The sequence below is a fragment of the Trachypithecus francoisi genome, unplaced genomic scaffold (genome assembly GCF_009764315.1).
Source record: "Trachypithecus francoisi isolate TF-2019V2 unplaced genomic scaffold, Tfra_2.0 Contig01440, whole genome shotgun sequence".
Lineage (NCBI taxonomy): Eukaryota > Metazoa > Chordata > Mammalia > Primates > Cercopithecidae > Trachypithecus > Trachypithecus francoisi.
Window position 1 is genome coordinate 10,337,315 of NW_022681431.1, and position 18,475 is coordinate 10,355,789.

Below are 18,475 nucleotides of genomic sequence, written 5' to 3' on the forward strand. Positions count from 1 at the left end.
ACCCAGAAATGGTTGCATTTACAGTTGCCAAAGGTTGAGGGCACTGAATGAAAGGGAACCATGAACTTGCCAGTTTCCTTTTCTTTCTTAAAACAAAAAAGATATTCAGGGCAAATTTTAGAATCATTGACGGTTTCTAGGAAGATTTTCTTTTTTGGAAGTAAAAAGGTACTCTTGTCTCCTTAATTGTTCTTAGTGTTCTTTGTCACCAGTCACGATATTCTTTGTGGAAAGTATTAATATACCATCTTCCTGTGTTCAATATTCCCATTAACAATAAAAAGTCTAATGAAAATATCTGCATGAAAAGCCCTGAACACTAATTTCAGAGACAAATAAAAGATGAACCAATAAGTGTTTCTTTGAAAATGAATGATGCAAATTAATTGATATCTTAATGAGCTTTCAGCATGACGATTATTAGTTAGATGGAATCAGAACTGGAAATCATCTTTAAGGAAACGCTAAGGACACTGCAGTCGAGGAGAAAGATGTTATCTGTCAATGCTCAGTTAGAAATCTCTCTTGCTCAATGAGAACCTTTCAAAGAGGGAGCCAAGTGGGACAGCATGTCTTATGTATCCGTGTCTGCCTGTCCTAGCCTGGCCAGGTTTGGAGACTGGAGCCTAGTCCTGTTCCGGAGTTGATGGAAACCCACAGGTATAGGAAGTTCCACCCTAAGCCAGCCTCTGGGGGCCTCGTAATACCACCACTGAGTTGTGGATTCCTTCCTTGGTCTCTAGAATAGAAGCCCTGTGAGGGCAGAGCCTTCCTCAATTTTCTTTGCGTTTGTGACACCAGTGCTAGCCTAGCTACCTGATTTAGAGCAATAATAAGAATATAACAGCAAGTAACAATGTAGAGCTTACTGTGTTCTGGGTATTGCTCTGAGCACTTTCCTTAAAATAACGCGCTTAAGCTTCATAGCAACAGTGTGAGGTGGGCATACTACTATCTCCAGCTTATGAGTGAGTATATTGAGACACAGAGAGGTTGAGCAACTTGCCCAAGATCACACAGCTAATAATGGTAGATTAGGAATTCAAACCACAGCAGTCTGGCTCTGGAGTCTTCGCTGTTAACCACTGTGCTATACTGAATAGTGTTCTATATCTATTTCTTGAATTAAATGAACAAAGGGGTACTATGAATGGATGCCTTGTCCCTATTGCCAGGCATCTAACTTTTAGTTTTTATTTAAGTTATCCAAAGTCCCAGAGCTTTATCCTACGCTATACTAAACCCTGCCAGCCCCTCTTTGGAATGGAGGTTGGGGGGTGCCACAGATCTTTCTTGTATTCCTAAAAACTAGTTGCTGTCCTGTTTCAACCCAGATAGGCTATCAAAAAATTGTCCCTACTGAAGGGCTCCTATGGCCATGGCCTGATGTACCATCCAGTTTGACCTGGCCCCCTAATATCAGGGTCAGCTGAAGTTCCACCAAGTCTGATTCTGTGGTCATTGTGAACCACAGGGCCATGGCCACTCTCTGTCTGCAGAGACTTTATGGCAGGCTTTCCTACTGAGGCTGCTTGGGTAATGATGGTGCTTAGGGTGTAGCATTGTGGGGTCCAAAACACTTACCTAGCGTGTTCTATTTAACAAGATAGTATTCCCTGGGGACAGTTCCCTGGAAGCATCTAGTCAGAAAAAGAACTCTGGGAGTGAGCCGGGGGGTGGTGGAGGGAACCACAGCGATGATGCCTTCCACGTTACAGAGAGGGGATAGTGGCTCCTTGTCCTTGTGGAGTTGATGGGAGAGATGTGGTTTGAACTCAGGCCACATGGTACGGCAGGAAAGGCGTGTGACTTGGGGTTAAGGGGTGTGGATTAAAGACTCACTTCTCTAACCCACTAGCTAAGAGACAGCATCATTCAACCTCTCTGGGCTCTGCTTTCCCCATCTATAAAATGAAGATTATGTCTATTTCACAAAGTGGTGTTGAGCTTCAAGAGTTTTAAAAGTGCTTTTCACTTGAAATTGCTCCACAAATGAGTGATGTTAGGAACGACCAAGGCATCCCAGCTCTACAGTCTTCCTTCAATCTGCTCAATCCCTCTGGATGCTTGTTAAGCCGGAATGCCATGTTCTCCCCAGACCGACGGAAGGGGCGGTTCTGCAGGTGGGGTAGTGCCTGGGCAGCTGCATTTTAACAAGCTCGTCTGCCAATTCGAACGCACTCAACTGTTTGAGACCCACTTAGCAGAGGCGAACACCAACACAAAGGAAGTACTCTGGGTTTGATCACAGCCTTCGCTTCCTCTGGTCGAGGTCTAGAACCTAAGACCTAAATGAATTTGGTTGACACCGTCTCTGTGGTTGGCGGAATTTTGGGGAAGGTGGGCGGGGCCAAGTGGATATTGCTGCCGCTTCCTGCTGAACACTCATGAGGGAAGCGGTGCAAATGTGACGGAAACCCAAGCCTCCTCCGGCCTGAGCGGGAAGGCCGAGGGCCGCACCCGGGCAGGTGGCACTGGTAAGCTCTGTGGCTTAGCAGCCTTGCCGGACAGCTGCCACCTGTCACCTGCCACCTCTTCTACTTCTAAGCTGGGCTGCCGAGGCTAAACTCATGTTTGGTGCACAGAGCTCCTGTGAGATGTGCCTTATGAGTATGGGGGTGAGGGGAGTGGAGGAGTGGGGGGTCTTCAGGCTTGGAAGAGAGGCAGCCTCATGGTCCCAAGTCGTCTCAATTCTGAAGTCATCCCATCCCTAGCTGCTTTCGCACTTCGGCCTCAGGACTGCCGAGCAGAGCTCCCTAACAGGAAGCCCTGTGTGCCTGGAGTGGCTGTGAATGTGACCTTCAGAGCAATACTTCTCTCTTGGGTGTTTCACCCCTGAGACTGCTGGGGAGGCCTAAGTTCAGAAAATGACAATGCTCTAGCTTTGGGGGGTGAAGGGGAGATACCAGATCTTTCTCTTTCATGCTCACCGCTCTCCTCCCCCTTCCTGATAGCTCAAACCTCCCAGCTCTGTCCGTTTGTGTGCTTATGGTGTTTGGCCAGGGAAGTGTGTGGAGTAACAGAGGTGGCTCCAGCACTGCCCACGAAGCTGCTGCTCGGGTCTCCCTTGAGGAAGCCCCTTCCAGGGCCATAGGCAGGGCTGCCTCTAAGGATGGCTGTCCATCCGAGCTCCCTGGGAGGGGCCCTGGTCACTGGGCCACCAGCTGGTTGCAAGGGTAACTCCCCTGTCACCTCCCTACTCCCACCCAGTGGCTGTGAGAACCCTGCCTTGCTCAGAATGGTCAGAAGCTAGTTCAGATTTCAACCCCTTCCTCTACCCACAGTTCTAGAAGGAAAAACACAAACCCCTCATAGTTGCAGAATTGTCTGTTTTCCAAAGTGCTATCGTAAGTCATTGGCTCATCACGACAATCACAGCAAGTCAGCAGCACGTTTCCGATATTACAGAGCAAGATGAAATGTCCAGAGGAGCCGACAGAGGTCACTGAGTTGGTAGCCAGCCAAGGTCCAAATCACATCCAAACTTTGTTTTTCTAGTTCTCAGTTCCCACTATCTTACAGGGTTGATGCCTTTGTACACTCTTTGCAAAGCCCATCTGCAGGTGTTCTAGGCACAGATTCGTGACTGTTTGAGGCTAGTGTGGACTTCCCCAAGAGTACTGCCAGGCACTCATGAACAAAAAGATTCAATAATCAAATGTAATTGGGAAATCAGTGTATATGATATAGTGCATATTAGGCTAGTAAAATCTCCAAAAGCCCTTCAGTTAGAAACAGAATGAGTTCAGTTCAACCCAGAGTATCCAAAACTTGTTTGGCAACACAGCCTTTCCCTCCCACATAATGGCACAAACAAGCCACCAGATTTGAGGACCCTCCCTGAAGAGGGTGAGCCAGGCTCCTTCACAATTATCATGATGACAAAGACACAAAGATGAGAGGCGGCCACTTGTTTCTGTACACAAAGAAAAGGAAGTTGCTGTGCCTCTCTCATGCCCCGTGCCCCATCACAGGGAGGAGCTCCAGGACTTCCTTGGCCGGTTCTGCCACCTGCACGTCTCAGAATCCCCTCAGTGCCCCCAAATCCAGTGGTGTGCTGAAGCCAATTGTTAACGTTTCAGAAACAGTGTGAGTCAGTTGTTAAATCATCAGGAGCTTGAAATTAAATCACCACTCCTGTGGTGGGAGTATTTATTTATACCATAAAAATCAGCAAACACTAGAAATCAGGGCTCCCCCTCCACTTCCAGAAGGCTGGGTTACCAGCATACCACTGGCCCTGGGACACTTTTTGAAATTGTTGGAAAACTTGGGAGGGCTCTGACAGCTGAGTACTGGGGGAGAGGGGACATAGAAGTCCTCGCTCCAACCCTCCTGGATGAGAGGTGGAAATGGCACTGAATAATAATCTTCCAGCTACAACCCCAAATGAGTCAGAGAGTGCCTCCTGGCCTGCTTACCTCAATATCTGTTACCAGCCAATGTCTCCAGAATTTCTGTGTGGGTTCTGCTCTGCTTGGGGCATCTGGATCCACCATCACCAGGATATAGGTTGCGCCCTGTAACACATGTACCAAAAAGTAATGTAGCGTCATAGCTGAAATAGGAAAATACCACGGGGCAGACCTCCTGTTCCCGCCATTCCAACTGAGAATGGCTGAGTAGCCCCTGTGGCATCCTATCCAATTTATCCTTGCTCTCATGACATCCCTCTCACATCACATTTATTCTCAGAGAAATGGCATCTGTGAAGCAGACAGCAGGACTCTTGGCTTCCCCTTTGTGAGGAAGAATAAATCCAACAAGATATATGTACCAAGCACCTGGGAGTTCCGAGCGCTGTGCTGGGTGCCGTGGAGGAATTAAGGAAACCTAAAACAGGTCTCTGATCCTCAAGAAGCATCCAGTGTAATTGGAGTGACTTGCTTATCAATTCAACAAATATATGAGGACTTATTGTGTGCCAAGAACGGCACCCATCATGAAGAATACCAGGATTCATTCATCCCTTCAACAAGCCTTTGTTGAACACCTACTATGTACCAGGAGCTGCTCCAGATGCCAGGAGGGCAACAGAGCACAAGACAGTAAGGTTCATACTTTCAGGAAACTTCTATTCTAGGTAAAAGACATAGATAATAAAAATAAATAAATAAGCAAGGGAACATGTGAGTACTGCTATGATGAAAATAAAACAGGGTGGGATGAGAGGTGGGAAGTGTTCTGGAAGGAAAAAAATAGCTGCTATGAAGGTCTTCAGGTGGGAAAAAAAAGTAGGCTTTGAGGAGCAAGGAAGAGCACCACTGTGGCCAGGGACAAGCCGGGGGAGGGTGGTCATGGCAGGTGGGGGAGGGAGCAGAAGCCAGGCCACAAGGGGCTCTCTAGGCCTGGGTAGGGAGTGGGGTTTTGTTCAAGGTGCAACACAGAACTGCTTCAGGGTTTTAGGTAGGACAGTGATATGCTCTGATTTATGTTTTTAGAGGATTCTTTTGGCTGCTGAATAGAAAATGAATGATCTCCAAAGGCCAGAGAGGAGGCCAGGAGGCCAGTTAAGAGACTCGCAGTAGCATGTGAAGGATGATGGCATCTTGGACTAGGACGGCAGCAATGGAGACAGAAACAAATAAATGGGTTGGGTGAGTATTTTTAGGTAAAATCGGCAGGGTTTGCTGATGGATTCAATGGCAGGGCAGTAAGGAGGGGGATGGAGAAAGAGAAATTGAGGATGAATCCTGGGTTTCTGGCTTGAGCAACTGGGCCACTTAATGGCACAGATAAGACTTGGAGAGGAAGCTGTTTGAAGGTGAACATTCAGAGTTCTGGTTTAGACATCTTGAGTCTGAAATGCCTCTCAGAAGACAATCAGGTATGCATGTCAGAGTCTGTAGTTCAGAGGAGAGATCAGGATTGGGTGAACAAATTCGGTAGTCATTGATATAGAGATGGTCTTTAAATCAGTAGAGCAGACACAGAGAAGAAAAGAGGTCTCATGGCTGAACTGCAAAACATGCTAACATTGAGAAGAGGGGAGAATCAGGGAAAGGGGACTTTGGAGCCAAAAAGGTAGGGGGAATACCTGGAGAGCAGGTGTTACAAAAGCCAGGATAGAAAGCGTCTCAAGGAAGAGAAAGTGATCAGCTGTATCAAATGCTGCTAAAAGGTAGGGCCAGATGAGGACACAGATGTGACAATCCGATTTGACAACTTGGATATCACTGTTATCATGATAAGACCGGTTTCAGTGGAGTAGAAAGGACTGATGCTTGGTTGGAACAGGCTGAGCTGAGACGGGAGATGAGGAATTAGAGATAGCTATTAAAGATGATCATAAAAAGGAAGTTTTGGTAGGAAGGACAGCTGAGACATGGAGTGGCTGTAACTAAAGAGGAAAGAAAAGTCAAGATATTTTTTAGAGAGAGGGATGATGTTTGTAGACCAATGCAAATGGTCCAGTATAGAAAGGGAAATAGGGATGACAGAGAGGAGGAAGGGGATCGTCACAAGAGTGGACTTTGAGAAGTGGGGAGGGGACAGGATCCAGAGTGAAAGTGAAGGGCTAGGTCTTGGGTAGAAGCAGAGGATGTGGGTTCTGATGCAAGAGAGTTGGAAGGTGAGATAGTGAGGAATGAGAAAATTGTCTTCCAATTGCTTCTATTTTTCAATGAGTTAGAGGCAAGTTCATCAGGGGAAGAGGGACTGTAGGAAGTTTGTGGACACAGAAAAAGGTGTGAGATCATCATTTAAGAGAATGAGAAAATGAATATACCATAGATGTGTAGTAGGTTACTAGATAGTATTACATTTCATAGTTGTGTGCTTTTTAACTGTTCAAGTACACGTGCTGAATATGTGGTAGTTGGGTTTAACTTGGATAGGGACTTAGGTGTGAGTATGATGGAAGAGAGGGAATTGAGAGAGAAAGAAGTGAGTAAGATGAATGGAGTAAATGGAGAAGGGTCCTGGCCCTCCCCTTAACAGGGAGAGGCAGGTACACCCTGTTGTTCTAAATGCTTTCTGGCGTTCTAAATGCTTAAGTAGAGGAGCATTTATCAAGCATGTACGGGACAGGGAAAAGGGAGATTAAATCTCTCTACCCCAGTAGTCCAGGAAGGCTGCAGAGTTGTCTTTTGAGCTTAATCTCAAAGGCTGAGCAGGTAAAGTATCAGGAAAAGCACTCACTAGGTACAGGTAAGGGTGTGTGCAAAGGCAGTGGGGGGTGTTTGGGGAATGGCTGGGCCATAAGGCATCTGGAAAGAAATAGTAGGTGACAAAACTGAAATGGGTATTGGGACCAGGTAACAGAAAGCTCTGCATGTCATAAGTTGCTTAGAATTTATTATGCAACAGGACCCACTGAAATTGTTTGAACAGGCAACTCATATCATCAAACGTGTGCTTTGGGGCTGGCCATGGTGGCTCATATCTGTCATCCCAACACTTTGGGAGGCTGAGATGGACTGATCACTTGAACCCAGGAGTTCAAGACCCACCTGGGCAACTGGCAAAACCTTGTCTCTACAAAAAATACGAACACTAGCCAGGCATGGTAGCCCATGCCTATGGTTCCAGCTACTAGGGAGGCTGAAGTGGAAGGATTTCTTGAGCCCAGGAGGCTGCAGTGAGCTATGACTGCACCACTGTACTCCAGCTTGGATGACAGAGTGAGACGCCGTCTCAACAAACAAAAAATAACACATGGGCTTTGGGAAGGCACATGATGAGACATGGTGAGGATAGAATAAAGGATGAAAAGCAGAGCAAAAAATCCAAACAAACCCTGAAAACTGCAATACTCTGGAGAAAGACCACAGGGATTTCCATTCAAATAGTAGTAATAGAAAGGAGAGACATGTGTACTGCAAAACTCACAGCGTGAGGTGACCAGGTAAGGCAGATGTGGGAGAGGAAGAAGCCAGGATGACTCTGAGATTCCGTCTTGGGCAGCTTGGTGATAATGGAGCCATGGATATTAGGGGTAGCAAAGTCAGGGGACAGTGAGGCAGTGAGTTTGGTGTTGAAACCTACAGGGAGAGATGCCCTTTAAATGAGGTTGGAGCTCTCTCAAGACTTGGCAGATGGGCTGCGGACATGGAGAGGGACAAATCTATAGATTCATGGATTGTCCAGGAAGAATATGTAGAGTGAAAATGAAAGAAAGACTGTGGTGGAACTTCAGTACTCAAAGGGGGACAAAGAAGGGAGAAAGAAGCTGAGGAGAAGAGAGTTCGGCAGAGAGCCAGGGGAGTTAGTGTCATGGATGCCAAGAGAGAAATGAAGGAAGGGATAAAGGTTGTGTCAGTATCACAGTCATCAGGGCAGATGAGGGCCACAAAGTGACTGTTGGTTGTGACAATGAGGGGATCGTGGACACCTTAAGATGAGTAGTTAGAGGTAAAAATATTGACTGTTGGATTTTAAGACCTAGAAGAAGCCATAAACCACATACTAGAGGCTACAGGAACCTAAATCAGAGAATGAGAAGATAAACCCAAGAAAATCTCCAAGGACTCAAAAGAAAAGAAAATAGTAAGTGAAAAAAAGGAATATATACTAAAGTGTGTGTGTCTGTAAAATCCCAATAGAATCCCATCAAGAGAAAACTGTACATAGTATCTGATACATCCAAGAAAGTAATAAGAAAATAAAAAGAAATGAAGTGTAAATATGGTAAAAGAAGAAATGAAGAAATAAATAAAGTCATATACCCTCTCTCTTTTCCTTTCTTATTCTTGTTTTTGTTTTGTTTTGCAAATGACATGATTGTCTACATGAGAAATTAAAAAAAAATCAACTGGAAACAAAAGCAATATTCTGTAAACTATTACAAATTGTACACAAAACTAGTACTTTCTACATATTAATAATAGTCCTAAAGTACACATTTAAGATCCCATTAACAATGGTAACAAAACATGTAAAATAAGTAAGAATGAACTTGATGGCAAATGCAAGATTATACAAAGAAAACAAAAACATTATTGATGCACATAAGAAGGAAACTTGAATAGGTAGAAAAAGAAATACAATGCTTTTAAATTGAAATAATCATTTTGCAAAAATGTCAATAAACCTTCAATTAATTTTTTAATCTAGCACAATTCCAATCAAAGTCCTAAATATTCTGTGAACATCACAGAATAATTCTAAAGGTCATAATAATGTAAAAAACAAGTAAATACAAGAAAAATAATTATCCAAGGCAATATTGTAAAAGATAAAATAGGGATGGTATTAATTTTGGAGATATTAACGTATCTTATTAAGCTACAATAATTAGGACAATATGGTGTTGATTAATAAAGTAAAGGAATCAAAATAGAAAATCCAGAGAGAAAGTCAAGTTTTCAATATATGTATATTTACTATATGATAGTTATCATTTAAAATGTTATTTAATATATGACATAGTTATTTCAGATCAGTGGGGGAAAATAGATTATTTTATAAATGTTATTGGGAAAACTGGCTCACTATGTGGAATAAATAAACTTAGGTCCCTATTTCTTTCAGACACCAGAAAACTTCCTTATTTAAATATGAAAATGAAAAACAAGCTTTAAAACTGGTTTAATAACATAATATTAAATTTATGCAATAGAACACTCTGTTAGAATTAGATCCTTATATACTCATATAAGAAATTATCTAAAATATACTAGTATGTGAAATAAGTAAGTTACAGAATAATGTGCATGATGTCTCAAATGTGCAGGAAAACTTTATATATCTAACTATATATATATATCTTTATAGATATATTTGCATATGCATAGAAAATGTCTGAAAAAATACACACCAAACTGTTAACAGTAAATGTCATGAAGGGAAGATTGATATATCTAACTAGATATAATTTCGACTCTTTTATATGGCAAAAAAAGTCCAAAATAAAATTCAAAGGCAATAAACTGAGGGCAAATATTTGCAATATCTATGAAAAAATGTGAATATCTTTAATATACAAAGTACTCTTTAAATCCATAAGAAAAAGACTAATAACTCAATAGAAAAATGGATGAACAGCATGAGTAGGTAACACATAAAATAAAAAACACAAATGATCAAAAGCCATTTGAACAAGTTTACTAGTCATGAAAGGTAAGCAAAGAATAAAATAAGATCCAATCTTTGACCATAAAATTAACAAAAGTTTTAATATTCATCTCCAGAGTTTTTAAGGTATGTAGAAACAATGGGTAGATTGCCAAATCCTGTGAATTCTATGTCATCGTCTATTTTTTAAAAAAGGAGAGAAGACCAAAACCACATATTGTACACATGTATGTGACTCTATGGAAAGAAAACTAGAAAAATAGAAAGTTAAATGCTGACTGATGATCTCTAAATGATGGGATAATGAGGAACTTTATTTTCTTCTTTGTGATTTTTTGCATTTCCCGAAGTTTCTGCAATAAAATGCATTGCTTTTATACTTAGACAAAAAGATTTGCACTCAAGGAAAAAAAAGTCACGGTGAGAAGTCCCAGAACCCTCATTCTTCTCCTATTTGAACAATAGCCAGGGGAAGTCTTCTCAGTGGCAGACGGCTCTCCCTTGCTGCTCTGATATTCCCTGTGGCCCCTCCTGTCCCTAACCCTACACTGCTGCCTGATTCTTTAGGACAGCACTCCCCAACCTTTTTGGCACCAGGAACTGGTTTCGTGGGACAATTTTTCCACAGATGAGGGTGGGGGGGGGGGATAGTTTCAGGATGATTCAAGCACATTACATTTATTGTACACTTTATTTTTATTATTACATTATAATCGATAATGAAATAATCATAAACTCACTGTAATGTTGAATCAGTGGGACCCCTGAGCTTGTTTTCCTGCAACTAGATGGTCCCCATCTGTGGGTGATAGGAGACAGTGACAGATCATCAGGCATTAGATTCTCATAAGGAGCATGCCACCTAGATTCCTTGCATGTGCAGTTCACAGTAGGGTTTGTGCTCATGTGAGACTCTAATGCCACAGCCAAACTGACAGGAGGTGGAGCCCAGGTGGTAACAGGAACAATGGGGAGTGGCTGTAACTAGAGATAGAGACTGTTTTATACTTCTGTAGGGGTATAGACCTAGTAAAATGCTATCCTTTAATAGGTGCCCATGAATTCTTATTATACCATGGATTGGTGGGTCTTAGCTAAGTCCTCTTTTCTGGCTTTCTCCTAAAAGATGTGGGTGCTGAGCCAGGTAATCTACTTGCCCTCGGCTTCTAACATCTATTTGGTGGATTCTGAGCTATCTAGACACACTGTAAAAATAAGACTGCTTATATGATCCAGCAATCACACTTTGGGGGATAGAAATCCGAGTGTTACTGCAGCACTATTCATAATAGCCAGGATGAGGAAACAACAGGATGTCTATCAACAGATGAATAGATAAAGAAAATGTAGTATATCCATACAAAGGAACACTATTCAGCTTTAAAAAGGAAATACTGCAGTTGGTGACAACATGGATAAACCTCGAGGTTATTATGCTAAGTGAAACGCGCCAGTCACTGAAGGACAAATATTGTGTGATTCCACTTACATGATGTATCTAAAATAGTCAAACCCACAGGAGCAGAGAGGAATGGTGGTTGCCAGGGATAGAGTGGGATGGGGAGGGGCATGGGGAGTTGCTAATTGATGAGTATAGACTTTCAGTAATGAAAGAAATTCTAGAAAGCTTGGTGTACAATATTGTGTCCATAGTGAACAATATCATATTGTACACTCAAAAATCTTTTGAATAGATCTCAAGGTAAGTGCTCTTATTGCAATAAACCAAAATGAAAATAAACTAATCCCACTTGAAGAAGGCAGGATGAAATCCGAGTTCTTTCCAAAGACACTGCACATCTAGAAGCATGACCGCACACTCTGCTGGCAAGGCTGCGGGGAAACTGAGGCTGCATGCATTGCTATAGGAATGCACAATATGAGTGATATGCCTTTTGACTCAGTGATCCCATTTCTGTGATTTTTCCCCCTAAAGATATCTGCACACTTATGAAATGACTTGTATATAAGGTTATTCATTTCAGCCCTGTCTGTCACCGTAGAAACTAAGTGAAAATTGTTGGAAATAACTCAAGTGTCCATCAGCTGGGGATTGGTTGATAAATAATGATAAGTACTCACAGTGGAAAACTTCGTAACTGTAAAAAACAATGATGATCTCTAAGATCTGATATGAAAAGCTCTCCAGGATAACTTTAGTGTAAAAAGCAAGGTACAGAACAGCATATCTATTACTTTACTTTTATATAAGAAGGAGAAAATAAGATATTTATTCACATTTGCTTGTATTTACATAAGCAAACTCTCGAAGGGTGCTTAAAAAACTAACAGAGGCTGTGGGTGGTGGTATTGATATGGGTAGATGAGATAGATACATCTATATGTGTGCTCTATCATACTGATTTTTAAAGCCATGTGAATACATATTACCTGATAAAAATAAACCAAACTTATAAAATAATGTGGAATGTGCAGCAGTCACATAATATTTTGGAGGTGTATCATCGTTATCCTGGAGATATCAGTCTCTAGTGCGCTTTCACTGATGCTGAGAGGTAAAGAGGGATGGCCTTGTCCCTTTGCAGCAAGGAGAGCTCGGGGAATCCTCATTCCACTTTTGAAGGTTATTTGGGGGAAGGGCAACTGCTGGAATAGGACCCTGGGCACTATGGAGCAGGGCATGAGCAAGGTGCAGGAAGCCACACTAACAAATCAAAGTACTTTGGGATGATGATGATGACATAGAAGCAGAATTAGATCTGGATTTGTCTAGATAAAGTTTTAAAAAACAGCTATACGGAGGCATAGTTTACATATAATAAACTTCACTCCTTTTAGGTATACATTTCAATGATTTTTAAAAAAATTTACAAAGTTGTGCCACTGTCACCATAATCTAAATTTAGAACATTTTTATCACCCCAGAAAGGAATCTTGTACCATGTGTGCAGTCATTCCCTATTGCCCCCGCCAGCTCCAGGCAACCATGAATCTACTTCCTGTCTCTGTAATCTCCTTTTTGCCCTTCCTGGACATTTAATATAAATGGAATCATAATGCTTGTGTTTTTTTGTGTGCTGGCATCTTTTACTCAGCATAATGTTTCTGAGGTTCATCCATGCTGTACATGTATCAGTACTTCATTCCTTTTTATTGTTGAATAATATTTCATTGTATGGAGAGAGACCACATTTGTTTATCCAGTTGATGGACATTTGGTTTATTTCCACTTTGGCTATTGTGAATGATGCTGCTGTGAACATTTGCTGTAAGTCTCTGTGCAAATACTTGTTTTCAATTCTCTTGGTTAGATGTCTAGAGTGGAACTGCTGGGTCATACTGTAAATTTATGTTTAATATTTTAAGAAACTACCAAACTGTTTTTCAAAGCAGTTGCCCCATTTTACAATCCCACCAGCGGTGTATGAAGGTTCTAGTTTCTCCACATCTTTGTCAACACTTATAATTGTCTGTCTTTTGATTGTGGCCATGCTAGCGGGTGTAAACTGGTATCTCATGTTTTTAATTTGCATTTCCCTAAGGACTAGTGATGTTGAGTTTCTTTTTGTGTCCTTATTGACTATTTGTATATCTTTGGTGAAATGTCTATGTCAGTTTCTTGCCCATTTACAAATTGGATTATGTATCTTCTAAAATTGGATTATTTATCCAGAAATAATTTTAATAGGTGTGTCCCAACTGGGAGTAAGGGAAAATGGAGGCAGCAGGGTGAGTGGAAAGCAAGATGGCAGCAAATATTTCCATAGATGGGAGAGGGGCTACCCAGTTAGAACTCTGCTCTTATCAGCTGTCAGGGCTGGACTTGCCTCATTCTTGAACTTCTGGTTTGCAGCCTCAATCCCCATCTGTACATGGGGTTGTACAAAGCCTTTTCCACTCCTGCCTTCCCAGCCATCAGTCCTCAACCACATCATTGTGCCTGAAATGTTCTTTTCTTCTTTGTCTCTGAGCCAGTCCTATTTTCCTCCTCTACCTCTAAGCCCTTCCGTTCTTTGCTCTGGAGCTGCCACTGACAACAAGCCATCTCCCCTCCATCCTCTCTCTCCAACAATTGCTCTCTACCTCTTTGTGTTCTCCTGGCTTTCCCCTGAAGATCCCTTTCCCCTCACTGCTCTCTTGTGGTATGAGTTCTCTCACATCCCATAAAATCCAGGGTCAGGAGGTTGGGTAGACGCCATTGCACCCTGCTGCCTTCTCTGTGACACAGGCCATTAGTTGAATACATCCTCTTTCTGTCTTGGTTGCTGTCACCTATGACTTCTTGGTTGCTACATTCGCCAAAGACAGTGGCACCTGCTCCCAGTCTCCTTCTTGTCCTTGAGTCTTGCTCTTACTCTGGTGAGTTTAGTAAACATGTGGAACACCCATCCAACACCATGGCCTCTCTGGTTCCTGGGTCTTTCAATCTCAGGCAATCTTTCCCTCTCTATCTCAACTATCAACTTCCACAGCCACACCCTGAAGCTGCTTGTCATCCCCCAAACTGTTCCACCTCCACAACTCACTAATTCCAGCCATAACCCCCTCTCTCTCCAGGTTTCTTCTTCAACTAAGTCTACTGGGAGTAGTCTTCAACCTCAATGAGGACCTCCAGGCCACTGATAACTCCTTTCTCAAAGCCCATCAGTGGGAGCGAATAATTTTGCATGGCAGTGATTTTCTTCACTTGTGTCCTAATCAACTTAAATGGCCAGAACCTAAATTCCCTTGTCCTCTGTCATTTGAACATTTTCCTGACAAAACCCCAAAGCTGGGTAAATCCAGCTTTCCTTTACTTCCGTGTATGACCTGAGCAGTGAGTGCTGCAGGAGAAAGTCACATCACAGAAGAGATCGGCCCCACCCTATAGTTTTGGCTACCAGCTTCATTACAGGCCCTGAGTGCCACTCCAAATTTCTCTGGTCAACTTGCCCTCCCACCCTTACTCATGACTTTCCAATATTTCAAACCTTCTCCAATATCCCTAAATCTCCAACCTGCAATCTCCCCTAACTCCCCTGACCCCTCTTTTATCAGGTAACATTCTCATTGATGACTTCTCAGAGGAAATTGAAGCCATCAAATAGTAAGTCCTTCAAGATCTTCTTCAAGGTTTGCAACCCCCCAGTGCATCTGCCCCCAACCTCTTCTTCTCCTCTCCCATTGTCTTAGAGAAGCTGAGTGGCTCAAGCCCCAAGAAGGAGGAGATCGCTTCCTCTGTCATGCTTTGGATCCTCTCCCCATCATCAGCAATACCTTCTCTCTGTTGAATATTCCATTTTCCTTTTCCTCCTCATCATTAAAACATGACCAAGTCTCTTTCATCTTTAAAGACATCTTCCTTGGCCCCATATCCTCCCCTGCTTTTCCCCTATCCTTGTCTCCTCCCTGCTTCACAGACAAAATCCACGCAAGAACTGTCAACACCCTCAGCCTCTGTTTCCTTACTTCCCACTAACTCCTTAATCCAATCTGCCCCCATCGCTTCTGCTGCAGCCCTTGCTAAGATCACCACCAAATGTCACCAAATCCAATGGATGTTTTCCAATCCTCATCACACTTGGCATCTCAGCTGCAGTTGACATGGCAGCCCACCCCTTCTTTATAGGAATACCTTCTTCCCATGACTTCTGTGCTTCCCTCCCATTCTTCTTCAACAAGCCTTGTTTTCCCCACTGCTGGGTCCTGGGCTGTCTTTAAAAAATTTTTTTTTTTTTAAACAGAGTTTCACTCTTGCTGCCAGGCTGGAGTGCAGTGGTGCAATCTCAGCTCACTGCAATCTCCACCCCCCAGGTTTGAGTGATTCCCCTGCCTCAGCCTCCCAAGTAGCTAGGATTACAGGCACGCACCACCATGCCTGGCTATTTTTTTTTTTTTTTGTATTTTAGTAGAGATGGGGTTTCACCATGTTGGCCAGGATGGTCTCAATCTCCTGACCTCGTGATTCACCCGCCTCGGCTTCCCAAAGTGCTGGGATTACAGGCATGAGCCACTGTACCTGGTCAGCTATCTTCGTTTATCACCCTAACCTCCGTCTCAGGAACATAAACCCACAGCCACATTTATTTCTCTAAACCAGAGCTCTCCTCTGAGATCCAGACCCTATGTCCAATGACCCACTTTCCATCTTCCTTTGGCTGTTTCAGAGCACCTCACGCTCATTATGTCCAACAACATTGTCTGGTATTTCAGAGTTTCCTATCTTGGCAAATAAAGGCACCCCCTATCTGGAAATGCAAACTAGAAACCAGGGCACCATCTTTGCCATGCTCCTCCCTCTTTTCCTCCTCTTCCAATCCACCACCAATTCTTGTCAATTCAGCCTTTCAAACAGCTCTCAAATCCACCCATTTCCCCCGCATCACCACTACCACCACATCAACCATCATCTTTTGTCTTAGCTACTGGAATAGCCTCCTAACTGGTCTCTTTGAAACCCTAAGCAATTTTCTACCCTGATCCAGAGTGTTTTTTTTCAAAACACAAATAGATCATGTGATCCTGCTCCTTAAAATCCTTCTCTGGCTTCCCTTGGATCCTTAATGTGTTCTACAAGGTGTTGCACAATTTGACCCTGCAATCAGCCCACTGTCCTTGTCATCTTGTACACATTCTCCTGCACTCTGTATTCCAGTTTCATGGGCCTTTCTATTTCTAGGGTTCACTCTGCTCCCTCCCCACTCATCACCTTTGCATATGTTTTCTCTATGTCTAAAAACTCCATCCCTGGAACTAGTTAACTTTCTCATTCATACCTCAGAATTCAGTTCAAGGTCATTTCTCTGGAAAAGTGTTCCTGAGCCCCATTCTAGGTTATGCTCCTTTGTTAATCATCCTTGCATTTCTTTCACTCTGATGCTCATCTCAGTTTATAGTCAATAATACATTAATCAGCATAGTGTTTGATTAATGTCAGTGTCCCCCACAAGAGTATGACCCCCTTGAAAGCAGGGATGGCATCTATTTCTGCTTGCCATTATATTCCCAGTAGAGCACAGTGTCTGCACACAGTAGACACTCAATAAATATTTTTGAACAGATAAATTATGTATTGTGTGTGGCCCAGGTAGTTCCATTGTTCGTTCGTTCATTCATTCATTCATTCACTCAACAAGCATTGACTGAGCCCTTTTCATATACTAAGCACCATGCTAGGGGTTTGGCATAAGAGATGAGAGAGGCACAGCCTCTGCCTTTGAAGACATAGTAGCCTACTGGGGGAGTTGGATATGTGTGCAGAGGGTCCAAGGACCCTCTGTGCTGTAACCAGGCATATATCTAGCACTGGAGAAGCAAACCTAAGGAAGTGATGAACCCTGCTCATGGTGACCAAATAAAGACCTGCAGAGGATGCTACCACTGAGCTGAGCTGGTCCTGTGGAGTGGAGTGTGCCCAGGAGGGAAGGCCATGCCCGGCAAAGGAAGCAGCACATTCACAGGCAGGGAGCAGCATGTTGTGTTGTGTGTCTGGAGGGTGGAATTCACAAGGCCGAGAGGTGAAGTGGAGTGGCAGTGGATGAGCCCAGCAAGATTGATGAGGGCAGATGAGCATGTGCCAGGGGAGGTTTATAGATGCAGGGGGTGGGGGCAGGGGACGAGTAGGGGGTGACATGATCAAGGCTGGATTGTAGAGACAGAATTCCTGCATATGATGCAGTGGGGGTGGATAAGAATGGGCAAATAAAGGCCAGTGGGGGCTACCAGACCAATTCGTATGAGGGATGGGTCAGCATGGCACAAAAGTGGTCATTCCTGGAGGCAGACCAGCGTGCCACACCCTCTGTAGTGCAGCAATGCTGACAGGGGCTGCATGTTTGCATCTCCAAAAATGCATATGTGGAAGCCCTACCTCCCAAGGTGATGGTAGTCAGACGTGGGGTCTCTGGGAGGTAGTGATAAGGGTGGAACCCTTGTGATGGGATAGGTGCCTTCATAAGAAGAGATGCTAGATAACTCACTGCCTCCCTCTCTCTCTGCTCTCCACCAAGTGCACACACAGTGAGAAGGCTAACTACAAAGCAGCAAGCAGGCCCTTGTCAGACACTGAATCTGCTGGCACACTGGTTTTGGACTTCCCAGCCCCTAGAACTGTGAGAATAAGTGTGTGTTGTTTAAGCCACCCAGTCTATGGTATTTTTGTTATAGCAACCTGAGCTAAGATGCTTAGGGAGAGGGGCTTTCCTGACACAGAAAGAAAAATCTCTGGGGCCCTCTCCTGCCTTGCCATTGGGGAGTCTTTGTGTGTCTGCCTTCCCCAAGAGGAGAAATGAAAAGTATCCTTAAGATGGAATGTGATCAGATTTCAGCAGACATTGAGATAGTCCTGAGTCCTAAAAGCACTGGCAAGGTGGGGACTGTTTTTATTTTCTGATGCTGTGACACCTGGAGCCTTGCTGACCTAGCGAGACTGCTCTTCCCAGGGCTAATTCCTAGAGATAGCAAACACCTACCCCAGAGCACATTCTTCAAATGCCAGCCACCCACTCAGAGCCCCCACCCT

At 43.5% G+C, this 18,475-nt stretch overlaps 1 protein-coding gene across 2 annotated transcripts in view; it reads right to left on the reverse strand.

Moving 5' to 3' along the window:
* Positions 1-18,475, reverse strand: part of PEBP4 (phosphatidylethanolamine binding protein 4) — a 225,954-nt gene that overhangs the window by 98,631 nt on the left and 108,848 nt on the right. For both annotated transcript variants that reach the window (XM_033228542.1, XM_033228531.1), the window contains exon 4: positions 4,422-4,520. In XM_033228542.1, coding sequence (XP_033084433.1) covers positions 4,422-4,520 — 99 coding nt within the window. The remainder of the gene's footprint in view (positions 1-4,421; positions 4,521-18,475) is intronic.